Below are 18722 nucleotides of genomic sequence, written 5' to 3' on the forward strand. Positions count from 1 at the left end.
GTCTGCGCCGAAAACCACCAGAAACAACAAAAGGAAGCACCTTCGTATTTTGAGTTGGAAACCCTAACTTTGTTTTCTTTCTTTTTGTTTTTTTTTCGTTTGAAGACCCTTTTTTTGTCTAAGTTTTTTATTCACGTGACTGCCGGATATCCACTGCCTAAATTTTAAAGCTGGCCGCTATTTCAAGCAAGTCTGTTGCGGGCGCGCCCGCTAGGTGGACGTAACCATAGATTATAGACGTAACCTAGGTAGCTAGGGTAACATAACCCAGGTAGGACATATTAAAGGTAGACATAGTCGGTGCACCGGCATATAACCTACCGCAGTGCGAGCCGCAGTGGGTACGAGGCTATGATCGTCGAAGAGGGGCGTGTACAGCATACCAAATAGACACCGATTAAATACGGAAAAGTGCGAGGAAACTATTCAAGGCACACCTTCTCAGTGTCCCAAGTATGGAAAAAAGCCACGAAAAGATATTGGACGACTTCAAATCAGATTTAAAGCGTACCATTAACCTTTCGTGTCTTCTTCCTCATCTCGTCAGAAGAAAACTGCTTACATCAAAAGAGGAACAGGAATTGAAGAATCAGACTAAAACCGCCCATGATGCTAACAGTGAATTTCTGGATATACTGAAAACAAAAGGGTCCCGAGCGTTTAGCTTATTTCTAGAAACACTAAGAGATGAAGATGAGCACATGGGTCATGATGATTTGTTTAAGAAATTGTCTGCTGCAGATTGTAATGATCAAGAAACGTTTAACATGCTTGTTGCTTCCCAACAACCACCAGATGGAATACGTCATTCAGCTAGTGAACCTGGTACAAGGCATGAGTCAAAAGAGGTAAGCCCTTCACATTCCCCCAAGACTAAATCACGGTCACATGGTAAAACCAAAAGCTACCGTAGAATCTCTTCAACAAGTGAACTTGGTACACAAAGCACAGCAATCGAAAAATGTCTTGAAAGTATTACACAACGACTTGTACAATTAGAGAAAGCTGTGAATGATAATCGCTTTGAGTTAGATCGTTTAAACAATACTTACCAACGTTTGCTTACCACGGTATCAGCTCGCAATGTACGGCCTGATTCCAGAGACTCAATAACAGGTAGCAGTGGAGCAGAAGCAGACTGTGAATCAGGTGGTAGTGAAACTTCCTTGATGCAAACATCACGTTCTCGTCGAAAGCCTTGGACAAAGAAAAAGCCTACAATGTCTACCGTTGACAGTCAAAGTGAACTTGAATCTGTTCATTCTGCATATGAAGAGACCTCAGCTACAGGTATAAACGATACGACAAGTGAAATGACTTGGACACTGCCACCAATTTTACCTGCCACTCCAAGTTACAAAGTAAGCGTATTAAATTATGACATTTTTAGCATTGCCTTGATGTTGTTGGTACATGTATTGTATAATGATGGAGTACGCAATTATACATGCTTATGTGCATGCATGTGTAATAGCTATTTAATTTGATGTTGTGCTTTAAACTTTTAGATATTTTATTGGTGCATGTTAATTAAACATCTGCTTTTAATACAACTAGTAAAAGTCTTCGTACTTGACTGATAAGCCTATAATGACAACTGGCTCTCCAATTTTAAACAAACCAAATAGATGTGAACTTCTAGGTGCCTATAGTTTGTGTTAAACCTTTGAAATTGAAGTTCCACATTTATTAACTTTAATGTATGCTTTATGATATGTAAATATTTTGCTAAGGAGTACTTTTGACATGAAGCAATTGAACTGCAATCGTCACAGGCCTGTCAAATGAAACAAAACAAATGAACAAACAAAATTACAATTGTTCTAATCAACACTCTCCACTAAACGCAGTGCAGTGGAGACAGCAGGGAGCTCTGTTGACTGCACTCCCATGAACGGCCAGTACAGTGGAACATAGTAGTGAAAATGACAGAGCACAATGCACCCAGGAAAGTATGTGGTTGTAAGATGTATTGTGTTTCTGTGATAAAAGATCTGCCAGATAGTTGTAAAAAATGTCAGCCTCCTTGCCCAAACAACCAAAATTAGAAAAATCAAGTGGGTGAAAGATTCACAATCCATGCTATGTATACATTCCCCATATTCACGATTCTTCTTGAGCTCATGTCGATGAAAAAGGGAAGCAACTTGGTTCTGACAATAACTAGGTGCATTGGGACGGAAAACCCTAACATCAAACAATGCACCTTGTTGCCTGCCCCAGAAGCCCCTTGCATGGATGTCAGCTCTTGCAGTATTACTACAGTTAGCTGAAGATGGTGTAATTAGTAGGCTCAACAGTAACACATATTCTGCTGTTTAATCTCACACTTCGTTATGGCGGATGAAAGTCAAGCCACCATGTTGACAGGAGATTAGATCCACCATGTAGATTCAAATGTGAATGTTATCATCATGTAGCATGAAGTAATGAGCAGGAACAGAACCAAACAGGAGACTTCATAGTTTTGGGTGACTTCAAGATGTCATTACTTTATACCAGCAGTTTTCTGATAGTTCACTGAAGTCGAGATGGGCTACATGTGATCTGGCAGCATGGGATGGCAATGCATAAGATTGCAGACAGAATTGAATCTGCATTGAAAGGTGTCCATGCATTGAAAGATGTCCATAGATTATTATATGTGACCAGATTTTACAAAACCGATCCAAATCGCATATCAGGCAAAATCAAACTAACACCACCAGTGGATAGCTACACTATCGTACTACTCAAACTACTCGAGGCTGGTTTTAGCAGACATCTATTCTGGGTGGTGTGTAGTGCTCGAATGGCGGTTTCCAGGCTTGTGAAGGACCTGGCTTGACAAGAATCAGTGGTTTACTGCTATACAGCCTGATAATGTTGGCCAGACATTTTCTCGGCTGGTTTTGCTACATATCAGCCACTAAGGAGTCAGCACAGCCCTGTAATCTTGTGTCTGGACTCCAATCATGGTCTTCCTCCATTTTGAAATCTATCTCTTGCCCACCCTGCCACCCCCCACCCTCCACCCTCCACCCCTTTGTGAGCACTCGTGATACTACTTTGCTTGTCCAACTGCTCAGATTTTCTATCTTATTTGGTGGGAAACTCTACAAGCAGCTACAGGTACTGGAAGTGGTCTGAAAGTTAATAGATTGATGCATCTTTTGTGTAAATTTCATACGCGTGCTTGCTATCCTTGGCAAGTTATGCTGACTTGAATTCTTTAAAACAGTATCTCGAAACTTCTAATGTGCAATTTGGATCATTCTTCCAAAATTCAGTCACACACACACACACATATATATATATATATATATATATATGTACAAGGATTGTATGGAGTTCTCAGATTATGCTAGTGCATGTGAGATCAGCCATAAAGTACAGTTAGATTAGCTAGTTCAGATACCACGCCCACAATGTATTATTCTGTGTATACCCACACTTAGCTGTAGCTAATTATAGAATGGCTAGCCACAGTACAGTGTATATGTATTGGTTAATAATTTTGCTTTAACCAGCACAGGAAAACTATGCTGATATAATGACATGGAATCCTAAGCTACTGGTTATAAATTTGGTAGTTGGTTGCATGATGCAGCTCCATCATGGTCATGGCTTGGAAGTATCTCACTCATTCTGGATTGCTCAACTTGACAGCCCTGTTATCATCATCTCTGGAATTACAGTAGTTTGCATCTTTGTTGATATAGTCAGCTTTTAAATCAGGAAATTCATATAATGGTGGTAGTGGAATACTGTATAAGCAGAAATTTTGACGAACAGAATATTTGGTGTTTGGTTAATAATTTGCATTTGGTGGGAGTTAAATTTGACAAAATGTATGCCTAATAAACAAAGTTAAGTCCCACATGGTAGCAAATTGTGTGGCTTCTCATTTACAAAGATGCATTGACACTTACCTCATTTCCTACAGTACATACTGTTTAAGTAGGGATCAAAGAAATAAAACACTGAAACAAGGAAAGTCATCTACAACAATGTAGGACCAACAATGATTGAACTAATCAATGAAGTGTTGTGAAGTATGCACAGTTGAGAGCCCATCAAGCAATGTGGTTTTGGCTATCCACAATTAATTACCTAGGCTTGTGGCTTGGTATATAATCAACCGGTGCATGGATAGCATCGTCTGAGGAGTTCTATGTTGCATAAAAACCTTGATGCATGCTTGCATAACTTATAAGTTATCATTCTTAGGATGTTTCAAAGTTGCCACATTAATTTGTGTTTTCTATCCCTTTACACAATGCCTCCTTTTAAGGCTGAATTCCTTGGGGTTTTTCAATTTTCTATTTGCAGCAAGCCCCAAAACTGACCAGGTTTTGATCCTTGTCCGTTTGTAAACTAGCTATTTTGAATAGTTTTAAACTCTTTTTTTGCCTATTGCAAAACATTGCATATGCTACGCATTCAGTAACCTTCTTGTGGGTCCCTAGTGGGATAGTGACTAACATGAAAAAAGTATGCAAACATGTGCATGTGTGTTTAAACTCACTCAAAATTATAGATCAGTGTTACAACAGTATAGTAGTGCTGTTCAAGGATCATGCACTTTCTTACAAAAAAATATTGACTAGGAATCAACTTCACAACACCTCCATGACGTCTTGACAGGTAGATATAACAGTGTCCTCAGTTCAATCCAAAATACTTCCCATATGTTACTGTGAACCTTTTATTCAGTGGAATTTTTTTGCTGAAAGATTTTCTGACTAACCAGCATAACTCAATAACAGCTAATTATATAAAGTGTATACTGGTTTGATTTTTTCAGTTATTGTAGATGTCACTTCAGCCAGACAGGTGCCTTTTTTGGCATACTGCAATATTTACAATGCATGCTCCCATTTTTTTTACCGCTGCCAGTACAAGGTGTCAATTCACAGTATCCTGGCATGGCTTCCCTATAGCTGGCTATCATGTTAGAACAGGATTTTCCTGAATAGTTTGCAGAGATGCTTCACATACTTTTCTTTGTAAAATGAATTAATTAGTTTGGAAATGTGGAAGTGTCTGCAGCCCTGCTTCTTTTGTGAGCCATGTCCACTTACTGTCTGTAGGCATACGTGCAGCTACACCCATTTATCGGTTGTACTTCAGTCTATAGGTATGCACAAATCCATGCCCATTGTTGTTTTCAAGCTTAAGTAGAGCCACACCCACTAATTAATTGTTATTGTACAAGTATAGTCTTGCTGTAGGCCAGCTTCTTTAATGAGCCATGCCCACTTAATATCAGGAATGAGTGATACTGTTTGTAGGCACCGTGCTACTATATCAGTGTAGTGTGTTGAAGTGCCACATCCATTTACAGGAAACCTAAATTTATGTGGAACCACGCCAACTAACCAATCAATTATAAAACTTTATATATACCTCCATATAGGTAGCTACCCATGTCACTAGTCGAGCACCCAAAATGTAGCTCTTGCTGTGTGCCTTGATTTTTAAATGATCCAGGTCTCATCCGGGTCAAATCCAGGTCTGACAAGGATAGCTGTCTGGGTCTGACATGGATTGCTATCTGGGCTCAGCAATTTTGTCCTGGGTTTCAACCAGGGGTGGGTGCAGACTTATGGAAAGGGGGGGTCAAAATGAACTGAGGCACTACATTGTCTGGTTTAGTAAGGTGAGACCAAAAAAAGGCCACGCAATAGCTGCCCACCTCACCATCTATGCATTTATTATGTACTTGTTTGTTGACTTTTTTGTAAATAATTTTATTATGACTACACGCAATGGCGCTGCGTGCCCCAGCTATAATTCTCTGAAAAGTGAAGTATCCATTACGCTTCGTTGTCATCTATATTCAACCCGTTACATAGCATTTCGAATCAAGAACTGTTCGAAAGCACCTCTACAATCCATGCATTCCAAAAGAAAGAAATAGCTCCGCGCACCCCAATACAGCAGTACGAATCAAGAACTGTTTGAAAAGCACCTCTGCAATCATAATAGCCACTATGAAAAATACGAATGATTTCCATTTTGAAGGAAAGCCATCACATGCTACTGCCAAATTGACACCTTTCGCTGTCAGCAAAGATGAATGGCACACAAAGGAGGAGACTGGTAAGTCCATGAAGAATGTATTGTATGTACCAAAAGGCACCTCTTGGGCCGAAGCGACGTCGAACAGTGAAAAAATCAAGCCTGTAGCCTTAGCTGTTATTGAGTTATGCTTGTCTGAAAGCATCAGTCAGTCAGTCACTAGAAAATTCCGTTAAATAAATTTAAAAAAAAAATTCCGTAGCAATTTGTTGAAAGCATTTCGGGTCGATCTGAAAGCTTGTTTGGGCTTAGTCTTACCTTACCAATAGTGCCTTATGGTTGTCGGAGAAAATTGAGGCTGGTTTTTGGGTGATGTTATTTCGTGGACCATGCCTACTCTTTTGTGGTCCCTACTATACAGTTACTATTGTACTGTATGATGACACAACTTAGCAAAAAAACAACTTACACAACTTCAACACGCATGCACATCATTAATTATTCCTACATTACAAAGACCAGAGTGGGGGCTAGCTAATATTAAAATAAACTTAACATAAAAATGCAGAGTGTCCAGCACCAAGACAACTCTTGGAAAAACCTGGTGGCTTTCCATTTTTTGACCACTCAGGAAAAAAAAACAAAGCTGCTCATGTTAAGTAAAATTGTTCCACAGCTGATACTGGTACCTGCAGATAATTCTCTGAAAGGAACTTCAATGGGAGCATGGGGGATCCAACCTGCCTACATGCATGACACACTGCACAACAAAATTAATATCACATGCATCACATGACACTATTACTTTCAAATTCACACGGGAACTTATTTTCTTGCTAATTCACACACTAGAAAGCTCACCTCACCTCCCATACCATACTACTATGTTTACTTTGCTACCAATTTACACTTTGCTATCAATTAACACATTGGGTTTGTTCCACCACTTTAGATACACAGTCCCAATTTCCTTGAAACCTGTAGCCTGCTGTCTATACTGTCCTTAACATATCTGTCTTTCACATTTTCTGACTTCCACTTTCCATGCCTCTTATGCAGTCTATCTGGCACTCTTGCATTGGCTGCCATAGTAACTCTTCCAGCTCTTGAACTGTGGAGTTCAAACTATGTCGTTGGAAACCTAAGCTGGTTAACTTCTTATTGAACAGGTCCCTCAAGCAGATTAGCTGATCTTGCCAGATTGCGTAAGCCCATCACCTTTTATTGTGTTTTGAATTGGTCTAAATAGAAATCCATCTGTTCCATATAACATTCCACTGGGGAAGAAAGTAGCCAAACCCACCACAATGAAAGCACAAACTACTACTGGTTTGCCTTGACATAAGAGGCCTTGGGGGTGGTGGTGGTGGGGACCCTCTCCTTCTACTGGATCCAGAGATGTCCCAGTGATCCTGGTAGCGAGCCCTATTGTGGGGTCGGTAGCAATGCCCCTTCTGTTATTTCAGTGGCTTCCTCCACCCTAGATCTTCTGTTGTATCAACTATCCAACTTCTCAAACTCTTATTTAGTATCTTTGTCGGCTTTCCAAAACTGTTCATCTGCTAGTGGGTCATTCTGATAGTGGTGAACTGCTCCCTGAGTGATCAGATGCTTTTGGTATGTTTTCAGTCCGGACACACCTTCCTCTTTGCTTTGCATAGTGTCGATGCCCAGCGATGTACCTGTCATTCTTTCTAGTTCTCTCATGGCTGATGAAATAGATTCCTCCACTCCTGAATTAAATGTATATATCTTTTCTTTTGGAATTGGAAGGATAATCTGTTTATCTTGTGAGAAAATTCTTTGGCGGTCCTCTTCTGTGCCACCGCAACCTCATGCTTGAAGGAGGTGAACGTCCCATTTATCTCACCCCGAGATTGGTGTAGTTCATTTGTAAGTGATTCAAACTTGTTGCTCTCCATCTCTCAAAAACTACACATAGCCAACCTGCTTAAACACATGGCCTAGAATGAATAATACACACCACACGACATTATTTATACCATGCATCATGTGACACTACTACCATATCATGTGGGAGCTTATTTTCTACTGTGTTCAAACACTAGAAAGCATGCAGGTCACCTACACTTTCAGGTATACTAGCTTTTATTTAATTGGTCATGTCTGTAGTCTGAAGTATAGGAATTAAATGTTTATAGTAGTATGTCTGCAGGTTTAGGCAACCCTAGTCAAACAAATTCCTTGTCTTATGATTTTATTGTACATGATACCAAACATACCAAAGCCACTGACGTTCAACCTGCACCATTGCACTAGATGAGAAAATAAATTGGACACAAAGGACAAGGTGTATAATCTATGATGCACATATTGTATCTCCAGCATGCAGTGCCCAAGCAATGCCTATCTGCAGAAAGTTGTGAGCCCGTAGTGTTCACTGTTACTAGGTCATGCTTGTCTGAAGGCATTAAGTACATGTAAGTTAGTTAGTCAGAAAATTCTGTAAAATTTCAGTTTTGTAAGCATTTCAGATTCATTTTTGTGCTTGGTTGTACATACGTAGTAGTAATTACTTAGGTGGTCTGTTTATTGTTCATAATCTCACATATAGTTACCTGCATGTTGTAAACTGTTGAATGACTCCATTATAAATAAAAAAATGAGTTGAACCCTAATTCTTGCCAAGAATGTGACATAATACCCTTGCTGGTAGATTGTTACAATACTTCTGATGTAGGCCTGCACCTAATATGCCGGCGTAATTTTGAGAATAATAGGTCACCAATTTTGTGAGAATAATTCTGGAATAATAGGATGGTTACAGGAATATTTTAGAATTATCGGACGTCCACGGGAACAATCAGTGGAATTAAGGGGTGTGCCTCTTCTTAATTAGTTAGAAGAATGAACTAAGCTACTAAGAATGATAGATAGCTGGCGTTATGGTACGAGTGTTGGCTGAAAAGGGCTGAAGAGCCTCTAAAAGATCAATATACTCTAATAAAACGCTCAAATACTCTAATAGATAGTGTTGTTTTAGTTTTAGTTATAGTTGTAGCTAGTTTCATCAATAATTTTAGTTTTAGTTTTAGTTATAGTAATCTTTCTTAATTCTTTTTAGTTATTGATTTAGTTATGGTTATTCACTCTTTGATTTTTTAGTTTTAGTAATAGTTATAGTTAAAAACATGAAAACCTTTTAGTTTTAGTTACAGTTTTAGTTATGTACATCGAAATCTTTTAGTTCTAGTTCTAGTTATAGTTAGAAACATGAAAACCTTTTAGTTTTAGTTATAGTTATAGTTAAAAACACGAAAACCTTTTAGTTTTAGTTACAGTTATAGTTATGTACATGAAAATGTTTTAGTTCTAGTTCTAGTTCTAGTTGAAAACTTGAAAACCTTTTAGTTTTAGGCACAGTTTTAGTTATGTATCTGAAAACCTTTTAGTTATAGTTTTAGTTGTGCATAAGAAAACCTTGTTTAGCTTTAATAGTAAGCTATATTTTATGTGAATGAAATTCTTGTTATAATTTCAGTACCATTTTTCCAGCTTAGTAATACAAAATCTTTGTATTACAAGACCTGTCAATTTTTTTTATAATATAGATTAATACAACACTTAATATAGTGCATTTGACGCAATCTCTGTCACAGGTATTCCTTATTCTTTCTTAGCAGAACTTCCCTTTCCAAGTTACTATTAGTAAGTCTGTTGCGTTTGCCAGATGTCGATTCCCCACTTGTAGACAAATACTCTTTCAATAGGGGCTGTTGAAGCATGCAGGTATGCATAAATGTAGCCATTAGCTAAAAGCATTAAATTACAGTGACCATTAACAAAAATGGTTAGCATACTATAGGCCATCACTACTACCTAGTACCTACATTACTGAGTTCGTGAATTTTGGTCAAACAGTTTTTATTAGTTATAGATTTAATAGTATGTTCGTAATTATATGATATAGATATTTTAGTTGTATATAGTTTTAGTAGTAGTAGTATCAAATACATTTAACAAGCAGTTACAGTTTCAGTAATAAGATCAACTTGCTATATTGTAAGCAGTTTTAGTTTTAGTAATAATATAGATTTGATTTTAGTTATAGTTTCAGTGATTATATACGTTTGTTTTTAGTTATAGTTATAGTTTTAGTGATTATATACATTTGTTTTTAGTTATAGTTTTAGTTAACTTAAACATATTCACCTTACTAAAAGTACTTTTAGTTTAAGTTACAGTTAACTGAAACAACACTACTAATAGAGCAGTCAGATTGTTTCATGTTAACAATCTGCAGACAGAATCAGGGATTTAACTGTAGGATTATCTGCAATTCTCATACTTTTACATCTTATACCAGTGTATTTCTTTAAGTCTTTCAACAAACATATTGATATCGTTATCCACTAAACTTATAGCATGTAGTTATAGCTCTAGCTTTAATACACTGATAATTGAAAACTCTTTGATTGTTACTCCCAATAGCCATTTTAAGCCTGTTGTGATAGCTATAACAATTATGTGTAAAGTTGAATGCTTTGTTTATGGCTAGCTATTAATTAATTCTGGTAAAACTACTTCTTATATAAGCATCTTGAGAAGTAAGCGACTATAGCAACAGAAACTAAATGAGCATTATTATGGAATAATAGGCTATATACAAGAATAAAAAGAGAATAATGGGAGAAAATTTTTGGGAAATGTTGGAAAGAATAATAGGTAAAATTTTGAGCATATTAGGCTCAGGCCTATTCTGATATCCATACTGATTATGGATGAAAGTTTGGAATGATTAAAATTTGGAAAATTTAGCAAATCGAGGAAATTTGCCAATCTGTATTTGCCAATCAACTATTCAGTATATAGTTCCATATATTAGCAACATGGTAAATTTGCCAAAATTTTGTCTGCCAACCTGCTTCACATGCTGATTTACCAAATTTAAGTCTCACTTAACTTTCGTCATTTACGGTATACAGTATATAGACCTGATATGCTGGGTGTTACATTATTTTCTATTAATGCTGAATGTATAATACTGTAATACTATTACTGTATGTACTTTGATTGCATGTTGTATATAGGCTTCATATTCAGCACCTTTGCCACTCAAGTCGGGCTCACATCCTTCATTTCACTCAGAAAAGTTATTGATGCCTCCACATGTGATGCTAGACAACAAGGCTTCTGATTCCCATACTTTGCAGCTTAATCCAATACACATCATTGTGCCCTGTACTTGTCAAGAATCTTATTTTCCTCCAGTCATCTTTGATGGCCATGTAAATTTCATCTACTGGGAAGCAAAGGAGCACCAAAGAATAAGCCACTCTAGTAGTTCTGTTCAGGAATACATACAGAGCTATGACCTGACTAAATGCCAGTGGTTGAAGAAGAAGAGAATTACAGGCATAAAACAGTGTGTTTGTTGTGTATTTCCATATTCTAAGAGGATAACACTTTTTGGTGGAGACTTTCATGCTGGAACTTTCAAAGTTGGCTTATATCAATTACCAGATGATTCAACATACTCTTTTTCTTGGAAGATCATATCAAATTCTAAGTGGACATTGTTGAACTTGGACCCAAATAACTGCATCTGTGTACAGTATGAAAACAAGGTAGTGGTCGTGACTGTTGTAATAAAGCGTAGCAAGCAAACCCTTTCTTCTAGAATATTATTTCACATGTACTCTCCAGGGAGTGATGATGAGATCTATTGGAAATCATCATTTTTGTCAATATCACCATCTAACCTTACATGTCACATTCAATCATGTGTCATAGTATCAGGAATTGCTTATTATGTTCTACAATATGATAATGTAGCACATATTTATGAAGTTAACCTTGCACCACTTTGTAGTAGTTCTAGCAGTCAGTGTAATCTTCCACCGTCTATTAATTTAAAAACTGACTCCACTGCTGTGAAGTGTTTTCTCTCAGTAGTGGACATGGAAATTATTGTTATTAGTGTTAAATCAACTGACAATAGGAGCTACATAGAAATTAAGCCATTGAAATCTTCACCTCTACTTCCTTATACTTATCATTTTCAATCTACTGTTGAAGTGGTCACAGCTACAGTTGTTCCAGACACAAATAACAGTGTTGCCATTGTGTATCATGATCCCAAAGCTGGCAGTTGCAATCTCAAAATTGTGAACATTGAGTATGGGGACTGATCATATGACATTGTGCCCCATATACATGCACACATACTTTCTGTACATGCATGCATGCTCGGCTATCCTACACTGCTTGATACTTGATGTATACAGTAGCATAATTTATGCCTGGAAATATGTAGTTATGTATAATCACACACAAATAAATGTTAGTTATATGCTGCTTCAGTGCCATAAGCTAAAAACATAATATTATTATGCTAAATACTTGTAATTTTCTGATACATGTATGCTGTAATAATACTAAAGTATATAGGGCTGCATTGCTGCTGCTTTTTTGTTGTTGGTGCAACTAAATGTTCAAGGGTTCATAATCAATGCCATTTTCTGTACAAAGTGTTTTTCTTTTGCTGCTACTATTGCTGATAACCGAAAGAGACATTTCAGCTTTACAATGCATGCATGGTTTGGTAATGCATAGTTTAATGACTGTATATAGCTGTGGGCACTCAATTGTAATCCAAATTGTAGACAATTGCTATCGGCTAGATGCACCTAGCAGACCTTCATTATGTTATATGTTGTTTTTATTATTAGAGCTTTACAGTGACCAGCATGAGGTCTAACAGCAACTTTTACTGCAGCCTATTGTTTGATTTGTAATTGGTTCTGTGTGCATGTGTGGATCTGGAAGTAAAAATAAAGGTAAAGTAAATTAGGACGTCATGTAGATGCCAAGTACATTAAATTAATAAATTAAAACTTAAATGAAATTATAGGCTAGCTATAGCTACATTGAAGTTCCAAGCAACTTATTGGCTTGACACACCAGCTGGAAATTAAAAATTTACTGGGCTTGTGATAATATAAAGTGCATGCAGTTTACAATATCAGCTACGTACGTATATAGGCCAGGTAATCTGAAAAAAAATCATCCATTCCTTACTAAGCTATAATTATGATCATTGATATTATCCATGAAATTCTATAAAGTTACTTGCCCATTGGTAATCTACACCTGAAGGGCTGACAAATTGAATTCTGTGCGGATTAATAAAAGCCCGTTATTAACTTTGGAATGATATTACCCATTGCCTTCAAATAAAAACCATGCTGTTTCTTTCAGCAAGGTCTTTAATTCGAAACTGTGTTCGAACAGTGTAAAAGCATCAGTTTTTTTCTGACCAATAGAATTTTGTAATAATTATCATGACAAACAACAATTGCTTTGTTAAAAAATAAAAAATTAAATGTAGCCATGTACAAACCAAAATATGTGCAGGTGCATTTTTGTGCATACTAAATCACGTTTGTAGCTACATATATGCATGCTTTCTGCATTTCAATATGTTAGAATTTGACAGTCTAGATCTGTATGTACATATAACAAGTACACAGAAAAATTTGAAACTTTCAACTAGAGTAGGGACCATAGTACATAGATAAAAAGTACTGAAACAAGCTGGAGTAGTGCACGATATTAAATCACAGTAAAACAATAAGAAGTGTAATATTCTTACTGTGCTGAAGATACCATAATGGAAATGCACAGTAGAGATATAACACTTTTTATTATTTTACTGTGATTTAATATCGTGCACTTGTTTCAGTAGTTTTTATCAATGTGCTATGGTCCCTATTCTATATAGTTGAAAATTTCAAATTTTTCTGTGTACTTGTTAACTTTTCTTTGTGAATAATTATTATAACTGGTGAATCCACACATCCCAATTATCATCTGAAAAGTGAAGTATCCATTATGCTTTGTTGTCATCTATGTTCAACCTGTTACACAGCATTTTGAATCAAGAACTGTTCGAGAAGTACCTCTGCAATCCACGCATACCGAAAGAAAGAAATGGTGCCAAGCGCCCCAGTTATATCAATTATCGTCGGAAAGTGAAGTATCCATTACACTTTGTTGTTGGCTATGTTCTACCCATTACACAACAATACGAATCAAGAACTGTTTGAGAAGCACCTCTGCTAACAAAATAGCCACTATGAAAAATATGGACGATTTCCATTACGAAGGAAGCCATCACGTGCTACCACCAAATTGACACTTTTCGCTGTCAGCAAAGATGAATGGGACACAAAGGAGGACACTAGTACGTCCATGAAGTATGCATAGTGCGTACTGTGGTATGTCAAAAGGCACCTCTCGAGCCAAAGCGACATCGAACAGTGAAAAGATCAAGCCCATAGCCTTAGCCATTATTGAGTTATGCTTGTCTGAAGGCATTAGTCAGTTACTTAGTCAATCACTAGAAAATTCCATTAAATAATTTTTTTCAAAAATTCTGGAGCAACTTGTTGAAAGCATTTCTGGTTGATCTGAGAGCTTGTTTAGGCTTAGTTTTACCTAACCAATACTGCCTCATGGTCATCAGGGAAAATTGAGGCTGTTTTTTTGGGTGATATTATTTTGTGGGCCACACCTACTCCTTTGTGATCCCTACTATATGGTACTATCATACTGTATGTTATTATAGTACACTGTATATATATAGAGCTGGTCAAGAATAATAAATACAAGCATAATGCACCTGTTATGACGTTAATTGTTATAACTGCAGAAACAATGCTGGTATATCTGTTAGCTATCACTCTTTCTGTTAACTTTTGATCATAATTCATCCATTTCTAGCAATTTTTACAATGACTTTCATACATGATAACTTTTTATGCATTAGCAATAATAGAACCAAAATTAAATGCTTTATGATGGTACACTGCAGCAAATACAGTCAAAACAGTACATAGGCTATATGTATGAACAAAACTAAAAGTATCCAATAAAAAAATTCCCCTATGTATGTAAACCACAAACTTGTATATCACAATGATTATGAATTTTATATGCATGCAAGCCTGTGCATGATACCACAAATTATTTTAGCCTCTATAGGTTGTGGTTTAGTGTGGTAAAAACAATGATCACTGCATGTGTTGTATTATGTACATTGTGATCAGTCCACATGACTATAGTGACTGAGATATGTATATACGTATATCACGTTTACATATTAGATAGTATATTTAGTGTTTTCAAATAACACTTGTTGGATTTTGAATCATGAAACACTATGCAAATGCTGTCTTTGCTCTTGGGAACTACTCTAACCATGACCATTTTGACAATTGAAGTAAACTGGTGGTAGTAATAAATTTTGACAGATGATGCTGGTGATAATGGTTCTACTTCCATAATACTTCTGTCATCATTGTCCTTTATTGCAACAGTAATAGGTGTTATATTGAGAAATGAAATGAAGCATTGTTTGACATGACTACTTAAACTTTTAATAAGGGTGCTTGCAGACTTTGGTAATGGTTGAATATCATTAGTGCTGGATTCATGGTTTTCACTGCTTAACAATAGCTGCAAATCGAGACGATAGATATGTACTTGGCTACTTTCGAACACACTGTAGTAAAGAGACCTTAAGTTTGCTGCACATGATTGGATCTTAAATGCATGATTTTTAGGTGGACGTAGTTGTGAAAAGGGTAAATATGCTGAAATCCATTTTCTGTTAATTGGTAAGTAGATGTGGAAGTGTATTCGTACAGAGTCTTGAGTGACACAGGATGCATATGCATGAAGTTGTTGTATTGATGCAGCGATTAGTCCATTATTGTATTCAGTACAAATACAGTTATCAGGATCTATTTCTTTTGTAGATAATCGAGGCATATGTAGGGATTGCCATGTCATAGACTCCTGAGTTTCCTTCAGTTGAAAAAGTTGAAGATTAAATTGTTTCTGCTTTTTTGATCCACCAAGTAAAGTAATCTTGTCTTCAAAATGTACCAAACCACAAACCAATTCCTGTGAACTATACATTGCGATAATTTTCTTTTTCTCTATATTCCCATTATGCATGTTGTATACATTAATGCTTTCTCGAACTGAATTGATAGAAGTTCTGATTCTAGTTTTCTGTCCACTGTCTTCCCAAAAGACAAAATGGACATGAAAATCAAAAACAACAGGAGGTATTTGTGATTCCTTACATACACATGGAACTGATGTTTCCACTGCAGGAATCAGCTGTAAATTACATGTAGATGCAATTTCCATTTCAAAAGGAGAGTGACTATAGTCTATAGCAGAATCTGATTCCAAGAGCCTTGTGGAAGGCTTTTTAGGCTATAGAAACAATAACATGTTAGACATATAATATTATCTGCCTATATGTATATAATTTATATTGATTGGTGTAAGGACATGTTATATTTTATGAAAATATTACATTTGAGTAGGAATCATAGAAATAGAAAACAATGAATCAAAGGATGTACCGTAATTTGCTTTATTTTTGTGCAAAAAAGTTTTGTGATAAAACATTTTGTTGTAAAATATTTTTGTATGATTTACGTGAATAACTGTTCTATTAGAGTAGTTTGATCTTTCATAAAAATTTTCATACAAAAAAAGCAAATTACGGTAATCTATATACCAGCAGCTATACAATGTAGGGCTGGGGGATAGTATGAACATATCGGAATATTGGGATAGCATCGCTATCGTGTATCGTCTGTCATTTGAAAAATTACTATCGGACAGTAATTAAAATGTTAAAATATGCAAATATTCATGCAAAACACTTGTAAAAATAATATTTGGAAACAAAAATCAGCCTAAAAAAGGCTGTTTAGTCTCTTAGTCAAAAAAATATCCATACATATATCCCTCCTTGCATATCTCTGTGAGGTAATAAGTAGATTTTCACTATCGTTATGTTATCATCTATCGTTAACAGTGTCTTACCGTTGTTTGGACATTGAAAAATTCACTATCATCCATCCCTAATACAATGGACACTAAATTCCCATGTACTTCAGTCATATACAGCCATGACTAAAACAGCTAATGGATTAAATGTGCACTAATATAGCTGCAGGTGTAGATGACTTCCCTTGCTTTATTTCTGTGATCTCTACCAAGGAAAAGAATGGCGCGCACCAGATACATTACAAGAATTGATTGTGCAACTGAATGTGTCTGCCCCCTCAATTACTGGAAAACAAAGAAGCTATTCTGCTTTGTTTTCAGCTACAAAGAATTTTAAAAGTACAAGAAGTGCCTCTGCGATGAATTCAGTCACCATGTACAGAAGTTATGAATGATTTTTGCACATAATTATAAAGATACTATGTAGACCATGTGCGATCAGTATCAAGCATTCCATTGTGTAAACCTTCCCTATAAGCAGAATAACTCACCATGAAGCCCACAGCAGAAGTATGTATGATTTGTCACAAGTTATGTATTTAATAATATATATTCTATCCAATATAGTATATAATAATTCCTTATAAAGTAAATATGTTCTTTTTACCATCAAAAAAGCCATTTTATTGTGCATGTGATTTTATAGAGTGCCACGCCTTAGATCACACATGCATGGTCTACAATACATAACACATGTACCTTTCTCAAAGGAAGCTTTTGTGGAAGACCTGATGACTTCAATTTTTGGTAACTAATGTTGGCAGTGGTTTGATTACTGCTTTCTTCTTGATCACTAACACTACTAAGTGTAGGTCTTGAACTTCTTTTTCGTGGTGAAGCATAATAGCCTCTCGGACTTTCAAGGTTATCTTCGTAATTTTCATGAAAACTACCTCGCTCTGAGCTGTGACTACTGAGAGACAGAGATGTAGCAGTGCTAGGTCTGGAGTGTGTTATCGCTGGTTGTGACAACATGTACAGTGCATTGTCTGCACTCCAGTTTCTTAACATATGAGGTGTACAGTAATTTATATGACTTTCCACCTTCTGTTCCAAACTTTGAATCCGTTGATTTACTTCGCCTTGGAATATACGAAACTCTTTAGTAATATGATTGGTAATCTGCTGTAACTGTTCTTTCAACATGGCAGGTATAAGTATATTTGCAGACTCTGGCAATAACTGTCCATGTTGCCCAGCTGAAGCAGCTCCAACATGTGCTGAATGTCCCACGATAGACGTTCCCATGGATCCGGTGATGGATGAAGAACGAGCCGACGCTGAATCATTTTGTACCGGACTTAAATTTCCTAAAGTACTCTCGTTGCCTTGCATCATCCGTTTTGGTCGTTGTAAACTCGGCATGCGAGACATGAGACGGTCTCTCGGTGAGTGATCCGCTGCTTCAAATGTTCGGCCAGCAGTTGTGCCATCAGTCTCGGGAATAAACTTGATTGCGCGGGGAAAATGGCCACCGGTTGTGGAAAGCGGCGGGAGATGCGTGATACCTGTTTCAGACGCTTCGTCAGCTTCAGTTAGGATACGGACTAAGTCTTCGTGACCCAAGTGCTGGTCTTCACTTTTAAGTGCCTCTACGAATAGTGCAAAAGCTCTGCTCCCTTTTGCCCTAAGTATCCGTAGACATTCTGTGTTTTTCTCTTTGTCGGTTTTCACAGAGTTACTCAGCTGCTCTTCTTCCTTGTCAGTTACTAATTTTTTACCTTTAAGATGCGGTAACAGACAAAAAAGATTAAGCGTTTTGATGATTTTGTCAGATAAATCAGTAAGAATTTTGTCATGACGACTCTCCATTTAGCCGGCAAACATCGAACTATGGCCGACCTATGATAAATCGTGGAACCGCAACATGGGTGTAGCTCGAC

General features: G+C 36.7%; 2 protein-coding genes across 2 annotated transcripts; one reads left to right on the plus strand and one right to left on the minus strand.

Moving 5' to 3' along the window:
* The first annotated feature begins 308 nt into the window (after window positions 1-308).
* LOC136261925 (uncharacterized) lies at window positions 309-12458 on the plus strand. The gene is made up of 2 exons (XM_066056018.1): window positions 309-1361; window positions 11055-12458. The coding sequence occupies exons 1-2, from the start codon at window positions 456-458 to the stop codon at window positions 12153-12155; spliced, it is 2007 nt and encodes a 668-aa protein (XP_065912090.1). The 5' UTR covers window positions 309-455; the 3' UTR covers window positions 12156-12458.
* Window positions 12459-14700: 2242 nt separating this feature from the next.
* LOC136261516 (uncharacterized) lies at window positions 14701-18716 on the minus strand. The gene is made up of 2 exons (XM_066055525.1): window positions 17539-18716; window positions 14701-16254 (listed from the first exon to the last, which is right to left on the minus strand). Exons 1-2 carry the CDS (start codon window positions 18649-18651, stop codon window positions 15121-15123), a joined length of 2247 nt encoding a protein of 748 aa, XP_065911597.1. The 5' UTR covers window positions 18652-18716; the 3' UTR covers window positions 14701-15120.
* Window positions 18717-18722: the final 6 nt, after the last annotated feature.

The sequence above is a fragment of the Dysidea avara genome, chromosome 7 (genome assembly GCF_963678975.1).
Source record: "Dysidea avara chromosome 7, odDysAvar1.4, whole genome shotgun sequence".
In the NCBI taxonomy this organism is placed as follows: domain Eukaryota; kingdom Metazoa; phylum Porifera; class Demospongiae; order Dictyoceratida; family Dysideidae; genus Dysidea; species Dysidea avara.